The sequence below is a fragment of the Penicillium daleae genome (assembly GCF_028827525.1).
Source record: "Penicillium daleae strain IBT 16125 chromosome Unknown utg000002l_segment0_segment0, whole genome shotgun sequence".
Lineage (NCBI taxonomy): Eukaryota > Fungi > Ascomycota > Eurotiomycetes > Eurotiales > Aspergillaceae > Penicillium > Penicillium daleae.
Window position 1 is genome coordinate 346724 of NW_026623150.1, and position 16925 is coordinate 363648.

The following is a 16925-nucleotide window of genomic DNA, read 5'->3' on the forward strand; positions in this document are numbered from 1 at the left end:
AGTCTCAATGATAAACCAACGAGGTCCAGGGGTTTCATTCGTGATGTCTCGGCCCCTCTGCCACTAAACCGAACTATTATTTGCCCGCCAGGCCACCAATCCTCCGACAATTATTATTCCCTTTGACAGGGAACAACTGTGAACGCTTCTCCTGGCGGACTATTTCGACTTGTATTCTACTTGCCAGGGTCACTCACAGACAACCGCTCGTGCTCTGAGGCCCTCGTGTTGTTTGTTCTCTGCTCGTTGGTCCCTTTCTCACGCAGCACTCCCACACTGGGTGGTCATCGCCTCTCCCAATCCTTCAAACTAAGACTCAAACGGAGACCCCGACAGGATTCAGGGTCCAATCCTTCAATTTCCCCCGTCACCATACTGTATCTGCGTTTGTTGGGGGGTCTTGTTTGGGTCTGGTGGCCCCGTCTACGGTCTTGGCTCTTTTTTCGTGTGGGATCGACCCGAGAGCACCTAAGCAGATCGCAGATCCGCGACCTGGGGTCCTCCTAAATTAAAGCCACCCTCGGACGACTGGCCAACGACGCCAAACAGCCACCAGGGGCCATTGAGCCTAAGCTCCTGCACTCGTATTCTCTGTGCCCACTTCTGCTGTCTCGTATTCCTGTTTCTTTTTACCCTGCCTTCTGCTAAATTCTGCTTCTTCCACCAACTTGCTCCTGATCTCACCCACGCGTTCGCCTCTTCCGCCATGGTCCGGTTACCGTTACCCCAGCGGCTCAGCTCGCACTTGACCGCGAGGAGCGCAAGCTCGACTCCGGGCCAGAGCAGAAGTACCAGTCCAATGCGCTCAGTGGATTCAAAACCATTACTGATCAAGGTGACTGTGGTCAAGGTAAGTCGACCACCAATGCCGACCAGCGTACCCCGCGCCACCTGGCCTGAATCTCGCTGACCGGGGCCGTCATGGTCTTAATAGGGTCGGAATCTTGCGGCGAAAGATCGACGTGGCACAAGCGACCCGGTAAGCACTCACGCGACCAGGCAATGCTTAGCTCCCAGCCAGATCGACAATCGCTGACAACTCCCTGGGGCAGTACTTGGTGGTCACATTGGGCGACGCGAGACAATCGACCCCTACGATATCGAAGACATTGAACCCGGAATGGAACGTTTCCTTCGAAATGCCCATCATGGGCGTCCCTCTACTGGAATTCATCTGTTGGGACCATGACCGCTTTGGCAAGGATTACATGGGTGAATTCGACATTGCATTGGAGGACATATTTACAAACGGTCAGGTCAATCAGGAGGTGAGCTGATACAACTCAATTGGAACGATCGGTGTGGCCTACGGTGTCGCTAACGGCCGGCCAGCCCACATGGTACACACTCAACTCAAAACGGGTATCCAACCGGCCCAACCGCAAAATGAAGAAGAAGGAGAAGAAGGATAGCAATGTCTCCGGTGAAATCCTGCTCCAGTTTTCGCTGTCAGACTCGGCCAATCCGAACGCCTCGCCCACCGAGACGTATCGAAAGTTCAAGAGTCTGGTCTGCGCGAGTGACGAGGATGACCAGTCGCCCGACGACCAACTCCCGCAACTTGACCTCGACGAGCTTGAGCAAGAGACTTCTGATGAGACGGATGATCTATCGAAACCCGAGGTTGTTGAGAAGCGCCGCCGTCGCCTGAGGTTGGCTCGCCTGAGACGCAAGTCCCTAGCTGCCCGCGCATATCAATTTTCAGGCTCGGGAACTGGGGTCCAAGGCATTCTGTTTATGGAAATTGTGCGAGTACGAGATTTGCCTCCTGAACGCAATGGTAAGATTTTCTACCTCTTTTGTTTCTCTGTCTTTCCTTCATAGCTCCTAACCCCATCGGAAGAGATCATTGACGCTTTACTTGCCAGTAACTCGCACATCATTCGATATGGACCCCTTCGTCGTGACATCTCTGGGACGTAAGACGCTCAGGACGCCCGTCATCAGACACAACTTAAACCCGGTCTATCATGAGAAGATGGTTTTCCAGGTAATGAAACACGAGCAGACCTATACCATCAGCTTCACCGTGATGGACCGAGACAAGTTCTCGGGCAATGACTTTGTCGCCTCGGCCAGCTTCCCTTTGCAGAAACTCATCCAGTCAGCCCCAGAGGCGGACCTGGAGTCGGGTTTGTATCATTTTGTAGAATTGGATCCCCCCAGTCCGACCAAGTCCAGTCCCCGTTTTGCCGTCAGCCCATCGCCCTCGTCCCAAAGTCTCTCCAAGATGGGCAGACCCCCACTAAAGTCCCGCGGCTCCGCAAATTCAGTGTCATCCCAAACGGTGCTCGAAACTCCCAACCGACTCCCGCCTACATCCGTTCCCGAAGAGAGTGGCTCTGAAATGGATAGCAGCAGCTCTACCCTGCCGGTTCCGCCGGCTTCAATGACGAATTCGACAACGACTGACAGTAGCGACTCAGTCCCTCCAGCAGACGAGGAGGGCTTGCGCGAGTACAAAATCCCCCTGATCCTCAAGAACCGAGACCGATGGGAAGACAAGCACTCGCCCGAGTTGTTCGTCAAAGCCAAGTATCTGCCGTACAGCGCGTTGCGCCAGCAATTCTGGAGACTGATGCTGAAGCAATATGACGCGGACGACAGCGGCCGCATTGACAAGGTCGAGATGACCACGATGCTCGACACTCTTGGATCCACCCTTAAGGAATCCACGATTGATGGTTTCTTCAAACGCTTCAGTAACGAGACTGAATCCGAAGTGGCCGATTTGACCTTTGACCAGTGCGTGATTTGCTTGGAAGACACCCTTCGATACCTTCAGAAAAAGAACTCGGTGCCCGGTATGCCCGCAATACCAGTCCCACGGAGACCAGGTCTCGGGCCATCACCCGTCGGAAGCCAAGAAAGTGAGGAGCCATCCAGCGACGAGGATCTCGTTATAGACACCAGTACCCGCCCACCGTCCAATGCTAATCTCCAGGAAACAGCGGTCCCGACCATAAGCAGTGACGAACAGCCCAGTTCCAACGACGAGGAACTGCAACCCGGCGATCTTGGTGATGAGCGCGGTGAGGAGCACGTCGTTGAGGTCCGCGAGTGTCCGCTTTGCCATCAGCCTCGCCTCGCCAAACGATCTGATGCGGATATCATCACTCACATTGCGACGTGCGCCAGCCACGACTGGCGTCAGGTTGATAACTTGGTCATGGGCGGCTTTGTGACATCCAGCCAGGCACAACGCAAGTGGTATTCCAAGGTCATCACAAAGATCTCGTACGGTGGGTATCGACTCGGAGCAAACTCGGCCAATATTCTTATCCAGGACCGGATTACTGGTCAAATCAATGAGGAGCGCATGAGTGTGTATGTCCGTCTTGGAATTCGGTTGTTATACAAGGGTCTCAAGAGCAAGGAAATGGAGAAGAAGCGAAGTAAGATTTTTTGACCTACCTTGCAAGAATGAAATATGCTGACTTTTTTTTTTCTAGTTCGTCGCGTCCTGCGTTCACTGAGCATCAAGCAAGGCCGCAAGTATGACGATCCGGCTTCTGCCAGCCAGATTCGGGACTTCATCAACTTCCACCAATTAGACATGTCCGAGGTCCTTTTGCCTATTGAGAAATTCCGTAACTTCAACGAATTCTTCTACCGCGCTCTGAAGCCGGACGCACGCCCGTGCTCGGCTCCTAATGAGCCAAAGATTGTTGTGTCGCCTGCCGATTGTCGGTCTGTCGTCTTTGATCGCATGAGCGATGCCACCAGCATCTGGGTAAAGGGCCGTGAGTTCTCGGTTGAAAGATTGCTGGGCAATGCCTACCCTGAAGATGCGGCGCGGTACAAAAACGGCGCGTTGGGCGTGTTCCGACTAGCACCGCAGGATTATCACCGTTTCCATATTCCCGTGGATGGCGTGATGGGGGAGCCCAAGACCATCGAAGGCGAGTATTACACCGTCAACCCGATGGCCATTCGTTCGGCGTTGGATGTTTACGGTGAGAACGTCCGCATTCTCGTTCCCATTGATTCTGTTGCCCATGGTCGTGTCATGGTCATCTGTGTGGGAGCCATGATGGTCGGCAGCACGATCATCACCCGCAAGGCGGGCGAAAAGGTTTCTCGAGCCGAGGAGCTGGGATACTTCAAGTTCGGCGGTAGCACGCTTCTCGTCTTGTTCGAAGAAGGAATGATCAACTTCGATTCGGACCTTGTGGATAACTCCAAGGGTGCATTGGAGACATTGGTATGTATCTAGCGCTGCGTTTTGTCCTCTTTTATCTTTCATTTCACCGATACTGACAGTTTTCCCAGATCCGCGTGGGCATGTCAGTAGGCCACAGTCCCGACATCCCCCAGCATGAACCGGATATGCCAAAGAAGGCAGAGAATGTCACAGCCGAAGAGATGCAAGACGCCAGGCGCCGCATCGAGGGCAGCCTAGCGCCTCCAGCTGACCCAAAAACGCTAATGAGTACCTTGCATTGATTTTGATTCATAAGAATGCATTGAATACCGAACATCAGGGAGGGACAAAATGGACCGGGCTCAGCTCCGTTCCACCGCTTTCGCTGATTATATTGATTGAGTGTGATGGTTACTTTTTTCTGCAATGCTGGCATTGAGGATTCATTCTGGGTACATAGCGTTTTATCATCTAACAGCAGCTGCGCATTATCATGGAGGAGGGCCCCCTCGTGAGGAGAACCCCCTGAATAGGATCTGACAGACATTATACAATATTTTAAGCACTTGACTAAACTTGACCTCTTTCCATTTTATGTATTCTTTCTATAGGCTTAAATCAACGGCATCTGTAGACATTTATTGAAGTAATGAAAGAATAGTTCAGTCAATCGTTGAGGGTATAGAGAGGGGGTTTCCTAAAAAGGACTAGCGGCCCACGCGCCCCGACCAAAACAACCGCGTGCCCGAACCTCCAACCCACCCACCTTCTGCGCATCCTTGCCGCCCGCAGCTTCTTTCGCATTGCGGGCGTGATACTCGAAGTCTACGCTGAACTATCATCGGTACATGCGACCGCATTTTCCCAATTGCAAACACCCCCTGACCCGCCAATCCCGACCGACGAGACGTGGAAGCAGGCGGATCCGACCCTCGAGCGCAACGTCAACGCGAAAAAACGGCCCAACGGCGCAGCAACCGACCACCTCTCAACGCCGCGCGAGCCAGAACTCACAGGCTAAACGACGCGCAATCTTTCTGATCGGCGGAATTCTCGTCAGGGGTGTCCGTCAACGCCCCAAATAACCCATTACCACGACGAGCCCGCGTATCTCCACTCCTGACATGACCATCGCGGTCCTGACGACCTCAACGACCAAGACAAAGCGCCGCGAACCGCTGAGGACAATTGGAATGGCGGCCACTCAGGCGCAATCGCGTTCTGGCGCCGCGTCTGGCGGAGCGGGAAAGAGTGGTGGGGGGCAGAAAAGCACGCGACTGAGCGCGAGCAAGCAGAACCTCGAGGAGATTTCGAATAACGAGTCGAAACGGAAAGCGGGTGAGTGACCGACTGGGTTGTAGGATGGCGATTTACAGCGCGGGGTGGAGTAGTACGAGCGAGGTTGCTAATGGGGACTCTCTTGGGTTTGATTTACAGGTTACGACGAGGACGCGGATGGATTTCAGTTTTCACTGTTGCCTTCGAAGAAACCGAAACCTTCGGTTGAAATAGCGCCGCGCCTTGCTCACTCTGATGTGGAAAATGCGACTCCGAAACCATCACCACGGAGAGGACGACCACCAAAGAAGCGAGTGGAGGAGCACGCGGTGCCAGCTAAGGGGAAAACGACCGAGCTACCAACTGGGAGGCCAAAAAGGGGATCGGTACGGGCGATAGATGATGAAGCAGAAGTACAAGGCGAAGCTGCGGCGCGCTCATCACGGAACCGCGAAATTCATGAAGAGCAACCGGCAGAGAGAAAGAAGAAGAGGGGACGGCCGGCGAAGACGAAGACCAATGAACCGAACGGCTATTACTCACCAGAGCAACCTCCCGCGGGCATCAAGGTAGCTCTACCGACGGCCGACACGCCGGTCATTCAGCGCAATAAGGAGTTCAGAGGAGCGAAATCGAGTAAGGGTGGACGACGAAGTAGTCTGCAGATGCGTGGACGAAGAGCGAGCGACTTGATTGACTCGGGGACGTCGAACGGTAGGGCAATCCGCTTGGGCGATGGGCACTACGTGTTCAACCAAATAGGAAATTGAAAACTGACATGCTCTCTTCTAGCATTGCCCCATCGAGAAGTGAGCACGGCGGACTTTTATAAACACATTGCCGATGAGGGACTTCCCGAGCCGCGCAGGATGCGGCAGCTGCTTATCTGGTGTGCGACTCGTGCGTTGCCTGACAAGCCCTCGGGGTCTCACTCTGAAGAGATCAGTGCGCGTCTAGCAGGTAAAACCCTCGTGTTCTCGTTTGACCATGGTGGGACATGACGCTAATGACTATTCTCTAGCCCGCGCTATTCAGGAGGAAATCTTGAAAGAATTCTCATCCAACTCCGACCTATCCAATTGGTTTAGTCGTGAGGACGTGAGCCCTCCAACGGTGGTCGTGAAGAAGCCAAATCCGAGGAATGTGCAGAACACAGATAAGATTAAGGAGTTGGAAGAGCAAATACAAAAGTATGGAGTCAAACTCAAGATACGGTCACTAAGGAGAGGGCAATGAGCTAACAGATTTCTACTTGGCAGACTCCAAAAAGAGAGACATGCTCTGAACGCACTCCTCAAACAGCCGCCAATTCCACGCATCGATGTTGAACCTCCCAAGAAATCTCCTAAGAAGTCCCCCCGATCCAAACGCCAGCCCCAAACCTCACCCCGCGACGACATCAACACCTCCCTCCTCGACCCCTCACAGCAAGCTATCTACGCCAGCCTCAATCCCTCCTCCTCTACAGCGTCTCAATCACAATCACGAGGAGACGCTACTTCCTCAACTCGACCACCCATGCCACCCTCCGCCGTCTCAGCCCGTCTCTCTCGGATCACAACAGGTCTCGCACCGACACTCGATGCCTTGGCTGCAGGAGTCCACGATATCGAATTATACCGCTCTACAGCTGACGCCGTCTCCTCTCAGATACTGCGCATCTGCGCCCAACGCCTTGAAGAGCGCGATGCTCTGAATACACAGCAACGACTCGCTATTGAAGGTGAAGACGGCGAACAGCGTGTAACTAGAGTATCACGCTCTCGGCCACGGGAAGACTTGGGCTTTATACTTGGAGCGCTTAGTCGCGTGGAGAGGCGATAGCCCTCAAACAAATGAGTTTTTTTCTTACCAGTTTCCAAGCTTCGCGGCGATTGTCATCTTTCAGCGTATTTATTCTTTCTCTTTTCTCTTTACCCGTCCCTTTTCATTGTGTTCAACCGCACAGAGGGCGGACTGGAGTTCTCGATGATGATCCGAACGAACCCGCCGAGAAGCGGGCTGGACATGGCGCAATTTATTGGTTAGGTGTTTGCAATATGAAGTTGGAGATGTTCGTTTAACGAGGGTTGGTCTGTCTTTATGGACAGCTTGGTACGACGGATTGGGCTGGATGGGATGGGAATGGGTTGGATGCATTGCACTTCCCTTCTGCAAGCATGGAGTTTTTGGTGTTGTGTTTTGTTTCCTTTAATATACCGCTTGTCGGATTGGATCTATGTTTATCATTACTCTTGTCCTTTTCTCCTTGTGTTCCATTAGATGGAATATGGGTGTGAGCAGCGTAGGCTAGGCTAGTGTATGTTCCAATGCTATGTCTGCCCAGGTGTACAGTTAATGTTCAAGTTCCAGAATGATGCAATCTTGTCTTATCTTAGCTGGAAGTGGCATAGAATAGGGCATTATGTTAAACCTTTAGATGTCTTGAATAGGTACAGGCAATGACATTCCCCCGCTTAGCATACATATCTTGGCAGGATGCAAGGGACGCAATATATGGGAGGATGATTCGGGGGCTTGACAGAGGTAGATAGGTACTAGATAATCTGCGTACCCTCCACGGGATACTTTGATAGAAGTTTTTGTGAACGTATTCTATTCTCTGTTCAGACTACTGTTCAGTGGCACTCAGCTCGTCATCGGTATCTGGTACTACCCAATATGGTAGTTAGGTAGCCTGGGCAGTCTGGAGATGAAGATGAGAAAAGCATCACCTGTAGCTACATCTGCACTATTCAATTGCACGCATATATCTCCGATAATCAACTGAGACGTCTCTTTGGGTTAAGCGACATTCTCTCAACAAAATAGATGCATCTCTCAAGCCACAATCCAACAACCATCGCCCGGATATATCTCAGTTCTAGGATACTCACAGTCCCATGAAACACACACCCACGTGGGCGAGGACCTCAACCCCAAGAAAGCACAGTGATGCAACAGCAACACCCTACAGGAAGTAATAAGTATCTCCGTAACAGTCGCAGACTCGAGCCGTGGATGTGGAGCCTCTCACTTGGAATGATTGAGAGCGATTTCAGGTTAGACATGAGGTCAGTTGGTTGGACGGCAGATGCGGTGTGCAAGATGGCTGGGTTGGTGGCAAGATTCGGTAGGGCGATCGGCTAGAGGGTTTGTACGAAGATCCGATATAGGAGATAGGTGTATTGTGGCTCCGAAGGATACATCGGGCGGGTGGAATGTTTTGTATGAGCTTGGAGGGTCTTCTTGTGATGAGAAATGTTTATTTTTAGTAGATTAGGATACATATGACGCAAATAGATCACTTTGGAAAAAAAATAAAAAAAATAAGGGGTTTGATCTTGAAGATTCAGAGTTGGATCACGCGAGAGCCTAGATGAGGATCTATGATGTCTTCATAACGACATTTGGCGGTACTTGAAGTATACAATCTAATTAGTAAAAATGCATGAATCATTACACCCCCCATTACCTAGAATGTATGCTAAGATCACTATCTGATTATCAATGCCTACTCTCCTTTGTCCTTCATTGAGACAGCCCGTGTGACATTCAGCAAGAGGATCTAGACATGCCGGCTCGGATCCGAGAGTGCTAGCAAGACAATTTTATGGACCATAGACTCTATCGAAGGCACCTTGTAACCCACTCGGCCGTCTAAACGTGAGCTCAGGTTATGATAAAACCAAAAAAAAATCGAAGGAATCGAGGCAGCAGGCCCATTGGCGAGGATAGTCGTGGGCCGAGACACTCTGACACATGGATCGGACGGTTGAGTACAACTATGGAGAATGGGGTAATCTGTGACTCCATGCAATGCTAGGGCGACTATAGTCCGTGGGGATATGATAAAGATGTTCACAACTTACATGGTAGAGCTACTTATCATATCGGCGTATTAATTACTATTGTTGCTCTTTTTGTGTTTTCTCTAACCTCAAACTCTCGAATCAGTTCCTAGATCGCCGGGTCCTTTCATGCTATCTATCCATGGTTCACTCCCGCAAAGTCACCTATAACTTTGACTGATCTATGGAAAGCTTTTTATCAGAAGTATCCAAACTAGAAGCCAAGATCCAGAAAAGCAAGGAGCGTATATCATCACTGAGACAGTCAGACTTGACCAAAATATCCCAATAGACGAGGCAATAATCCTACCATCCCGTCTTGATTTCACTCTCTTAGCCCACGGTTCCTGTTCCCGGCTCCAGTGCAGGGTGTCGGACATGCGTGTCACGGATGACGGGCACTACGAGCCGGCTATATCGCAAAAGATTAGGTATTGGTCCCTGCGTCTGTCCAGGTTGGACGACCATCCTCGGCAGGCCTAGGATGGTTGGGGGGGGGGGGAGGGGAAAGGTGCTGTGCAACGCCAAGGAAGGGGAGGGGGTGGTACGGCGCGGTGATGCGGTCGCATTGCTGCAGCGAGGATGGAAAGAGAGGTGGAGAGCTGCATTCTAAGTTTTAGTTGTTCTTTTTTTTTATTTAGTTTACGGATCTGCACAGGGAACAGGGCACAGGTGGAGAAAAGAAAGTGACGACGGTGTTGAATCGATATATCAACATGTATGTGGATAGAGTCTAGACCACAATGGGAGGAGAGGTCCATGCGGACGCTGGGTGTCAGCATCCCGAAGATAATTCAACTTGGGTCCCTTCATCCACGGCTCGCATTGTTGTCTATCTGCTGGCGTGGCCAGTCTTGGCCAATCCACAATAAGCACTAGACACTAGACGGACATTTAATGGGAATGCGCTAAGAGGAAAGAGTCGATTTGTAGCCGGTAGCAACTTGTCTGCCTGTGAAAGGCCGTTGGCCAGGGCCAAAGTAATCCAAAGCCACGGGAAGCTTAATTCTTCTAGGATTTGAGCCAACGGCTACGGCGTACACGAACATAACCTCCCATCCTGCTGCAGGTCAGTTGCTTCTTTTTTTTTTGCTATCGCCCTTGCTGTAGGCGATGGACCGGTGGGTGGCACAATGACGCGCCAAAGATTCCTACATTGAGACACCGGCTGACATCATGAAGGATGGCAGTGGGAGGGTCTGGTCAAGCCCAGAGTATGTGCATGTGCATGGGTCTTTATGTTGAATCTGAATTTGAATCTGATTTCCTCAATGGTTTGGTCATGGCTGAGACGTACACACAGTACTTTGTACCGTGGATGTCGTCGAGAGAAACCCAACGCAGAAGGAAGGAGGAAAGCAAACCAGTTTCCCCAGAAAACTGTGCGACCTGTCTGGTATCTCCCATATGCGTAGCTTGCGAGGGACTTGTGTCTTGCTCTTGCCTTATGATCGAGTGGATCCCGTGGCTGGGTTTGTAGATGGGGCGGTTCAGGATACTTGCCTCCGCGTCAAAAGGAGGGCGTGATTCCTTCCGAGTGGTGATATCTTGGAGTAGTCGAATTTTCAGTCGATCAGGAACGAGGAATCTTGCATACCTCCATTTCTCCTGTCGGGTGATTTCCTCTGGGTATTTAGTGTGCGTTAGTCTGATGTGTGGTGTCCATCATGAGTCATGGATGGCACCAAGGAGAGGATGGACTGGGCCAATTTGCAACAGATAGACGGGGAAAGACGATATGATAGGTCCAGCAGCCCAAGAAGCTTATAGGAAAGGAGTCCTAGTTAAACTGGTCTAACTACTTGACTGCTATTCATCATACCAGCCTCGATGATCGCTAAAGGAGCAGTTTACTAAGTTCAGCTCAAAATGTTAAAGCTAGATACTCAGCCCTCGACCGATTCCACTTATAAATTGTTTCACTATCAATGACTAAATATATCATAATAACAATAAATCACAGGAATTCAAAGTCTCTCTGTTCTCCTGGATGTACTGTAGCTGTGAGCGAATTATGCTGATGCTCTCGGTGGGCCAACCTCTTAGCGGCGGCTCTTCGAAACCTTTTCCCAACAACGACCCAGTCTTCATCACTACCACATCAACTCACCACCACCACCATCACTATCACCATCATTACGACATTCAATTCGGATTAATCCGCTCGATCCCTACACAAACAGCGGGTCTAAGCTGCAATAGGCTCTTGTCACTTGTGGTACCTCCCTCCGTGGAACCGGGAGTTGCTGCTAGTTCCTTTGCCAATGGAGCTCGGACATCCTTGGCCCCCCTTTGTGGCCCGTGAAATAATAAATCGATTTTGGATAATTTTTCCTTTTTCGGTATTCTAACTCCCATTTTCACCGGCGCTATGCTGATCCGGACAGCTTCGATAAGCCCCAATGCCTGTCGATCAGTCTGTGGCGACGGAAGCTGGCTCCTCCTCGATTGAGTGTCTTTAGCTCTCGGAGCATACATTGAGCATGGCTGATTCATTATCGTTCCAGACTCGTTCCTCACGCCAGGAGGTTTGAAAGGAGTCTTGAAAAAAAGATATCCTAGCTCCCAAATGGCCGCCGGAGCCTCTATCACTCCCAGCCAAGCACCGAATCAAGCTCCGTGATTTTTCATCGTGGCGAATCAACTAGCGCGGACTGAGAGTCTACAATGGCAAACCACTGGGAAACCCCAGCACAGGGGGGTCTTCCTTCCCCTCTCGTCTATTACTGGATGGCTACACATTGAAATCATTTCCTGACCCTACCACTGCCCGAGGTACTTCCGATCTCTCTGTGCGGTCCACTCGGTTTGGTCTTTTTGGCTTCTGGGCTCTCCGAGTTTCCTGCCTTCATGTGGCCCGTGTGTTGCTCATCTCAACGGCACCGTCTTTGGAGCCTGTCTCTATCCGTGTAAATAGCAGAGGCACTCGCGGGGTCCGGGTTGTTCACGATCCTTATATATCAGCTTCCCCGCTAGGCTGCGGCCCTTCACCCATCGAGGTTATACTACAGGTCCATTTTCCATTCTCGGTCTTCATCATTTCTTCAGCGTCAGATATCGTTATTGTCGGACCTTAAATTGCGCGATCACTGATTATGCATTTGTGACATAATTCATCATTCCTGACTGCGTGCCTCCTTCTGATCTGCACATTTTGTGTGTGAAGAAAAATTTAAGCTCCTGCTGGTGGGCAGCATCACGCTAACCATTCGGGTGGCCAACGGTTCTGATTCTCTGCTACCTTTGAAAACAAGGTTAGTCACTTGATCTGTCTATCGAGTTTAATAGGTGATCTCATGGAGCAAACAAAAAATAGGCCCTTTTTCTTTTACAAGGCCTTTCCCTGCTAGCAATATGATTTCGCATAGTTGACTGTTGCTAGGCGAACACCTTACCATAATCAACGATCACCTCATTTCAACGCTGCTATTCTTAGCTTGGCTACTGGTTTTCAAAAATTGGAGAGCGTGCTGTGATCAAATCACGAATCAAGAAACAAGAAAGGAAGATCTGTGAGAGAGTTGCAAGCCAAAAGTGTCCGCCCGAGGATGGCGGGGGGATACTTCGACCTCCCCGTCTCCCGCCGGTCCTGTACTTCTGATGCCTTGGGAACATCCATCAAAACATCTTCAGGCTCGCGGACATCCTCTTTACCCGCGTATACCGAAGCTGTTAATCCTGCAGGCCCGCAGTCTTCGCCAGAAAGATCCAATGACGTGGGCGCTCAGGGCAGGCATCAGAATGCCGGCATTCTACCCAGCACCAATTGCGTCAATTTTATCGTGGTCGATCCCGAGCCGAAGGAGTCCACTGGTAGTGAAGCTACAGTCGAATACCGACTGGACTGTAGGGGGAGCTCACAGCTCCCTCAAAGACCCGCCCCCACTGCCAACATTCCATTCATCCAGGAAAAGGGAGCCGTGGACGCTCAGCGGGAACCCTCAATAGAAGATAAGCAACCAGGCGTGTCAGCCTATGTCACCGACCTGACGACCAATGGGAAGACCAGCTCTTTGCTTGTAGGGGACAATGAGATCAGTCGCGGGGCCAAAGGAGGTACGACTGACAAGGGGCGAACAATATGCTATGCCCGCCAAAGGGCCCGACGACTGGCATCCCTTCTGAGTCGACGCCAAAAATCTCCGAAGCCAAGTCCTCAAACCAACTTGAGCACATCAATTGCTTCCACTTCCATCCCCAACGAGACTGTGTTCTCTTTAGAGGAGGGCAATGGAATTTCTTTGATCAGCATCTCCGAGAAACAACAACTGTTTGGCGACTTCGCTGCAGCGACTATCACGTTAACCGATGAAGAGGAAGCGGGCGAGCTAGACGGGCGATCTACAACGCACACTGCAGAAGCCCAGTACATCGTGCGCCAAATGTCCCGACGAGATTTTTCCTCTTTTATTACCGGCGTTCGAGCCCCCTCGCCCGGCCCGCTATCTGGCCAGGTTACTCCGTCCGAAGGCCGGCACTCGGAGAGCTCCCTCGAGCGGCCCAAGCACTATAGGAACGGTATCCTATCTTCGATTCTGAAACTATACGACCAGCAGGGTGCCGCGTATAACAATCACAACCACGGCCACTCCCCATACGGGCGGGGCCAGTATGGACATTCCCGGCAGGGCAGCGTCTCCGACGAATATAGCGGATGCGACTATTCCCCAGACCCTGTCTGGAAACCATCCCGGCCCAGAAAGTGGTACGAGAAGTCGCCCAGCCAATCCAGCACTTCCCTCACAGGTTCGCTCAAAAATGCCTCTCCGATTAATATGCTGAGGCGCTCCCGCAGTAGCGGTGCCGTTACGGGAGCGTCTGGGACACGTCGATGGGCGAAACCAAAATTGGAACACGATATTCGTATCACTGTGCATATTGAAGAGCTTCTCTCTCGACAAAGTTATCTCATCAGACTCTGTCGAGCGTTGATGAAGTATGGCGCTCCCACGCACCGCTTGGAGGAATACATGCGGATGACAGCGCGTGTTTTGGAAATTGACGGTCAATTCTTGTACATCCCAGGTTGTATGATTATCTCGTTTGACGATGCCTCCACGCATACGACGGAGGTGAAAGTTGTTCGATCAGACCAAGGCATTGATCTTGGTAAACTGGCTGATGTACACGAGATCTACAAGGAGGTGATACACGATGTGATTGGTGTGGAGGAAGCCATCCAGCGACTCGACGAGACCATGAAGAGACACAACAAGTTTCACATTCTCTTCCTGATCTTCGCACATGGGTGCGCGAGTGCATCGGTCGGCCCTTTTGCCTTTAATGCCCGACCAATCGACATGCCTATCGCCTTCCTATTAGGATGTCTCTTGGGCGTGCTCCAGCTCATCTTTTATCCAAAATCGAGCCTCTACTCCAACGTCTTCGAGATCTCGGCAGCTGTACTCACATCCTTTCTCGCACGCGCTTTCGGAAGCATACGATATCAAGGCGAGCCGCTTTTCTGCTTCTCCGCTCTCGCCCAGGCCGCCATCGCCCTCATCTTGCCAGGGTACACCGTCCTCTGCGCCAGTCTCGAGCTCCAATCCCGCAGCATCGTCGCCGGATCTGTACGCATGGTCTACGCCATCATCTACTCACTTTTCCTCGGGTTCGGAATCACCATCGGCACCGCTGTCTATGGACTACTCGACTCCCAAGCAACGACGGCATATACATGCCCCGCCAGTCCAATCAACAACGAATACCTTCAGCGCTTCCCCTTCGTACTCCTCTTCACGGCATGCCTCGCCATCGTCAACCACGCAAAGTGGAAACAGATCCCAGTGATGATGGTCATCTCTCTAGCCGGATACGTCGTCAGCTACTTCAGTTCCAAGCGCTTCTACTCAAATACGCAAGTTTCAAACGCCCTGGGCGCGTTCGTCATCGGCGTCATGGGCAACGTGTACAGTCGAGTCCGTCATGGTCTCGCAGCTGCTGCCATGCTACCAGCGATATTTGTGCTGGTGCCCTCCGGCCTCGCTGCAAGTGGATCCCTGATTTCGGGAATCACCTCTGCAGAGGAGATGACCCGGTCGCCCTATGCCGTTGTCGCTAACGGCACACAGGGCTTCGTGGACGCGGCGAAGAACCTGTCTGCGGCTGAAGCGAGGAATCAGAGCTATGGTGTTGTATTCGATATCGGGTACGGCATGGTTCAGGTGGCTATTGGTACGACCGTGGGCCTTTTTCTTGCTGCTCTTGTGGTATACCCGTTGGGTAAGAAGCGGAGTGGGTTGTTCAGTTTCTAGCCCTTAGCTCCAAGGGATATTATGTTCAGGATTGGCTTTTGCTTGTGTGAGAACAGTCAATTGTCTCGGACACCTCGTGCCATGTGTGCTGTACCTTGACTACATATTTCATGCCAGGTCTAAGGAGGAGCTTGTCGTTTCCCGTGGAGTCCCGTGGAGTGACCTTATTCGCTTTTTTGTGTCTACCAAACCGTTTCAATCATTCATCATAGTGTGGGAGTAAACAGAGCCTACTCACTACTCACATGCCCTTGGTCACCATTCTCTCCATTTGCATATTTCACTTCTCCCTGCTACCCTCACTCTACTATACCCCTATCTTCACCCTCCTTCTTTCCTCCACCACCGACAAAGTCCATATCAATTCATCAACCAGGCCAACCAATGTCCTGTCTCATCTGTCCAGCCATACATAGAAAGCTACGATTTCCACGAGTCACGATCAAATCATTAAGGCCCTCAATCCCTTCACACGTTTTGCCTTGCTTTATGTCTTTCATTTGACTGATGTGCAATCTGGACCCTTAGTTTTTGTTTTTACCTTCGGCAATAGTCCCTCCGGTTCTATTTTATCAGCTCGAGAAAGTATATCTGTGCCGCGGCGTGTTTTGTTTTCTTTTTCTTCCCACTGGTTACTTAGTAACGGTGTGTCTGGGGTCTGTCTGTTTCTGAGCGAATTTGATTCTACTTTTTATGCATCTAGGCAATGACTGTGTTATTTTGGGGCTGGGTGTTTACCCTTATATGAACCTAGGGCCTTAAATGAAGTCAAGTCATGCTGAGTACGAGGATCACAGCTATTCCCGTAGGGTTAAGCGACTCCCTCGAACGTAAGGTTATTTCCCGGTTGGATGGAAGAGTAGATACAAGTGTACTTCGCACTACACTCTTGAGAGTTACGGTGGTTGTCTGGAATTTGTAGATACCTCTACACACTGAGAGTTACATATAAGGCACAAGTTTAGCTGCAGAGCTATGTATTGATTGATTGGACTAGAAGGCCCTTTGCTTAGGCCCCTAGGGGTAGACTGTACATAACCCGATGTACGTCAGAGGCCCGAAAAGACAAAAAGAGAGAGAGAGGACAGGTCAAATTCGACGCTGTCAATCCAACCTCAAAGCTTGCGATCCACGGATCGGCAAGTAAATCATGGATGTGATTTGTGAGCTCCCACCTCGATAAGAGAGGAGGAAAGCTGAACGTCGCCAAGTGGAAAAAAAAAGTGAAAGAATTGGGCAAAAGCCGGCAAGGATCAAGAAAAGAAAAGAGGTCATTGCAGACTGATCCAGGTCTTTCGTCACACACACACATGAAGTCTGACACGGGTGGTCAAGATAGAGGAACAAAGAGCGAATAGAAGGATAAGAGTCATCGGCGAAACTAGGCGATGAGAGGAAGCATAGAAGCCCACCCGATAG

General features: G+C 51.0%; 3 protein-coding genes across 3 annotated transcripts; all 3 read left to right on the forward strand.

Annotated features, from left to right (window-relative positions):
- Window positions 1-706: 706 nt before the first annotated feature.
- On the forward strand, window positions 707-4446 carry N7458_001158 (putative phosphatidylserine decarboxylase Psd2; the record flags this gene model as incomplete). Its single annotated transcript, XM_056904541.1, has 7 exons — window positions 707-850; window positions 935-979; window positions 1053-1268; window positions 1333-1780; window positions 1869-3395; window positions 3453-4204; window positions 4273-4446. 7 exons carry the CDS (start codon window positions 707-709, stop codon window positions 4444-4446), a joined length of 3306 nt encoding a protein of 1101 aa, XP_056768648.1.
- Window positions 4447-5268: 822 nt separating this feature from the next.
- N7458_001159 (Mis12-Mtw1 family protein) lies at window positions 5269-7246 on the forward strand (the record flags this gene model as incomplete). Its single annotated transcript, XM_056904542.1, has 5 exons — window positions 5269-5482; window positions 5582-6136; window positions 6215-6382; window positions 6444-6612; window positions 6682-7246. The coding sequence occupies 5 exons, from the start codon at window positions 5269-5271 to the stop codon at window positions 7244-7246; spliced, it is 1671 nt and encodes a 556-aa protein (XP_056768649.1).
- Window positions 7247-12800: 5554 nt separating this feature from the next.
- N7458_001160 (threonine/serine exporter family protein) lies at window positions 12801-15506 on the forward strand (the record flags this gene model as incomplete). Its single annotated transcript, XM_056904543.1, has 1 exon — window positions 12801-15506. One exon carries the CDS (start codon window positions 12801-12803, stop codon window positions 15504-15506), a length of 2706 nt encoding a protein of 901 aa, XP_056768650.1.
- Window positions 15507-16925: the final 1419 nt, after the last annotated feature.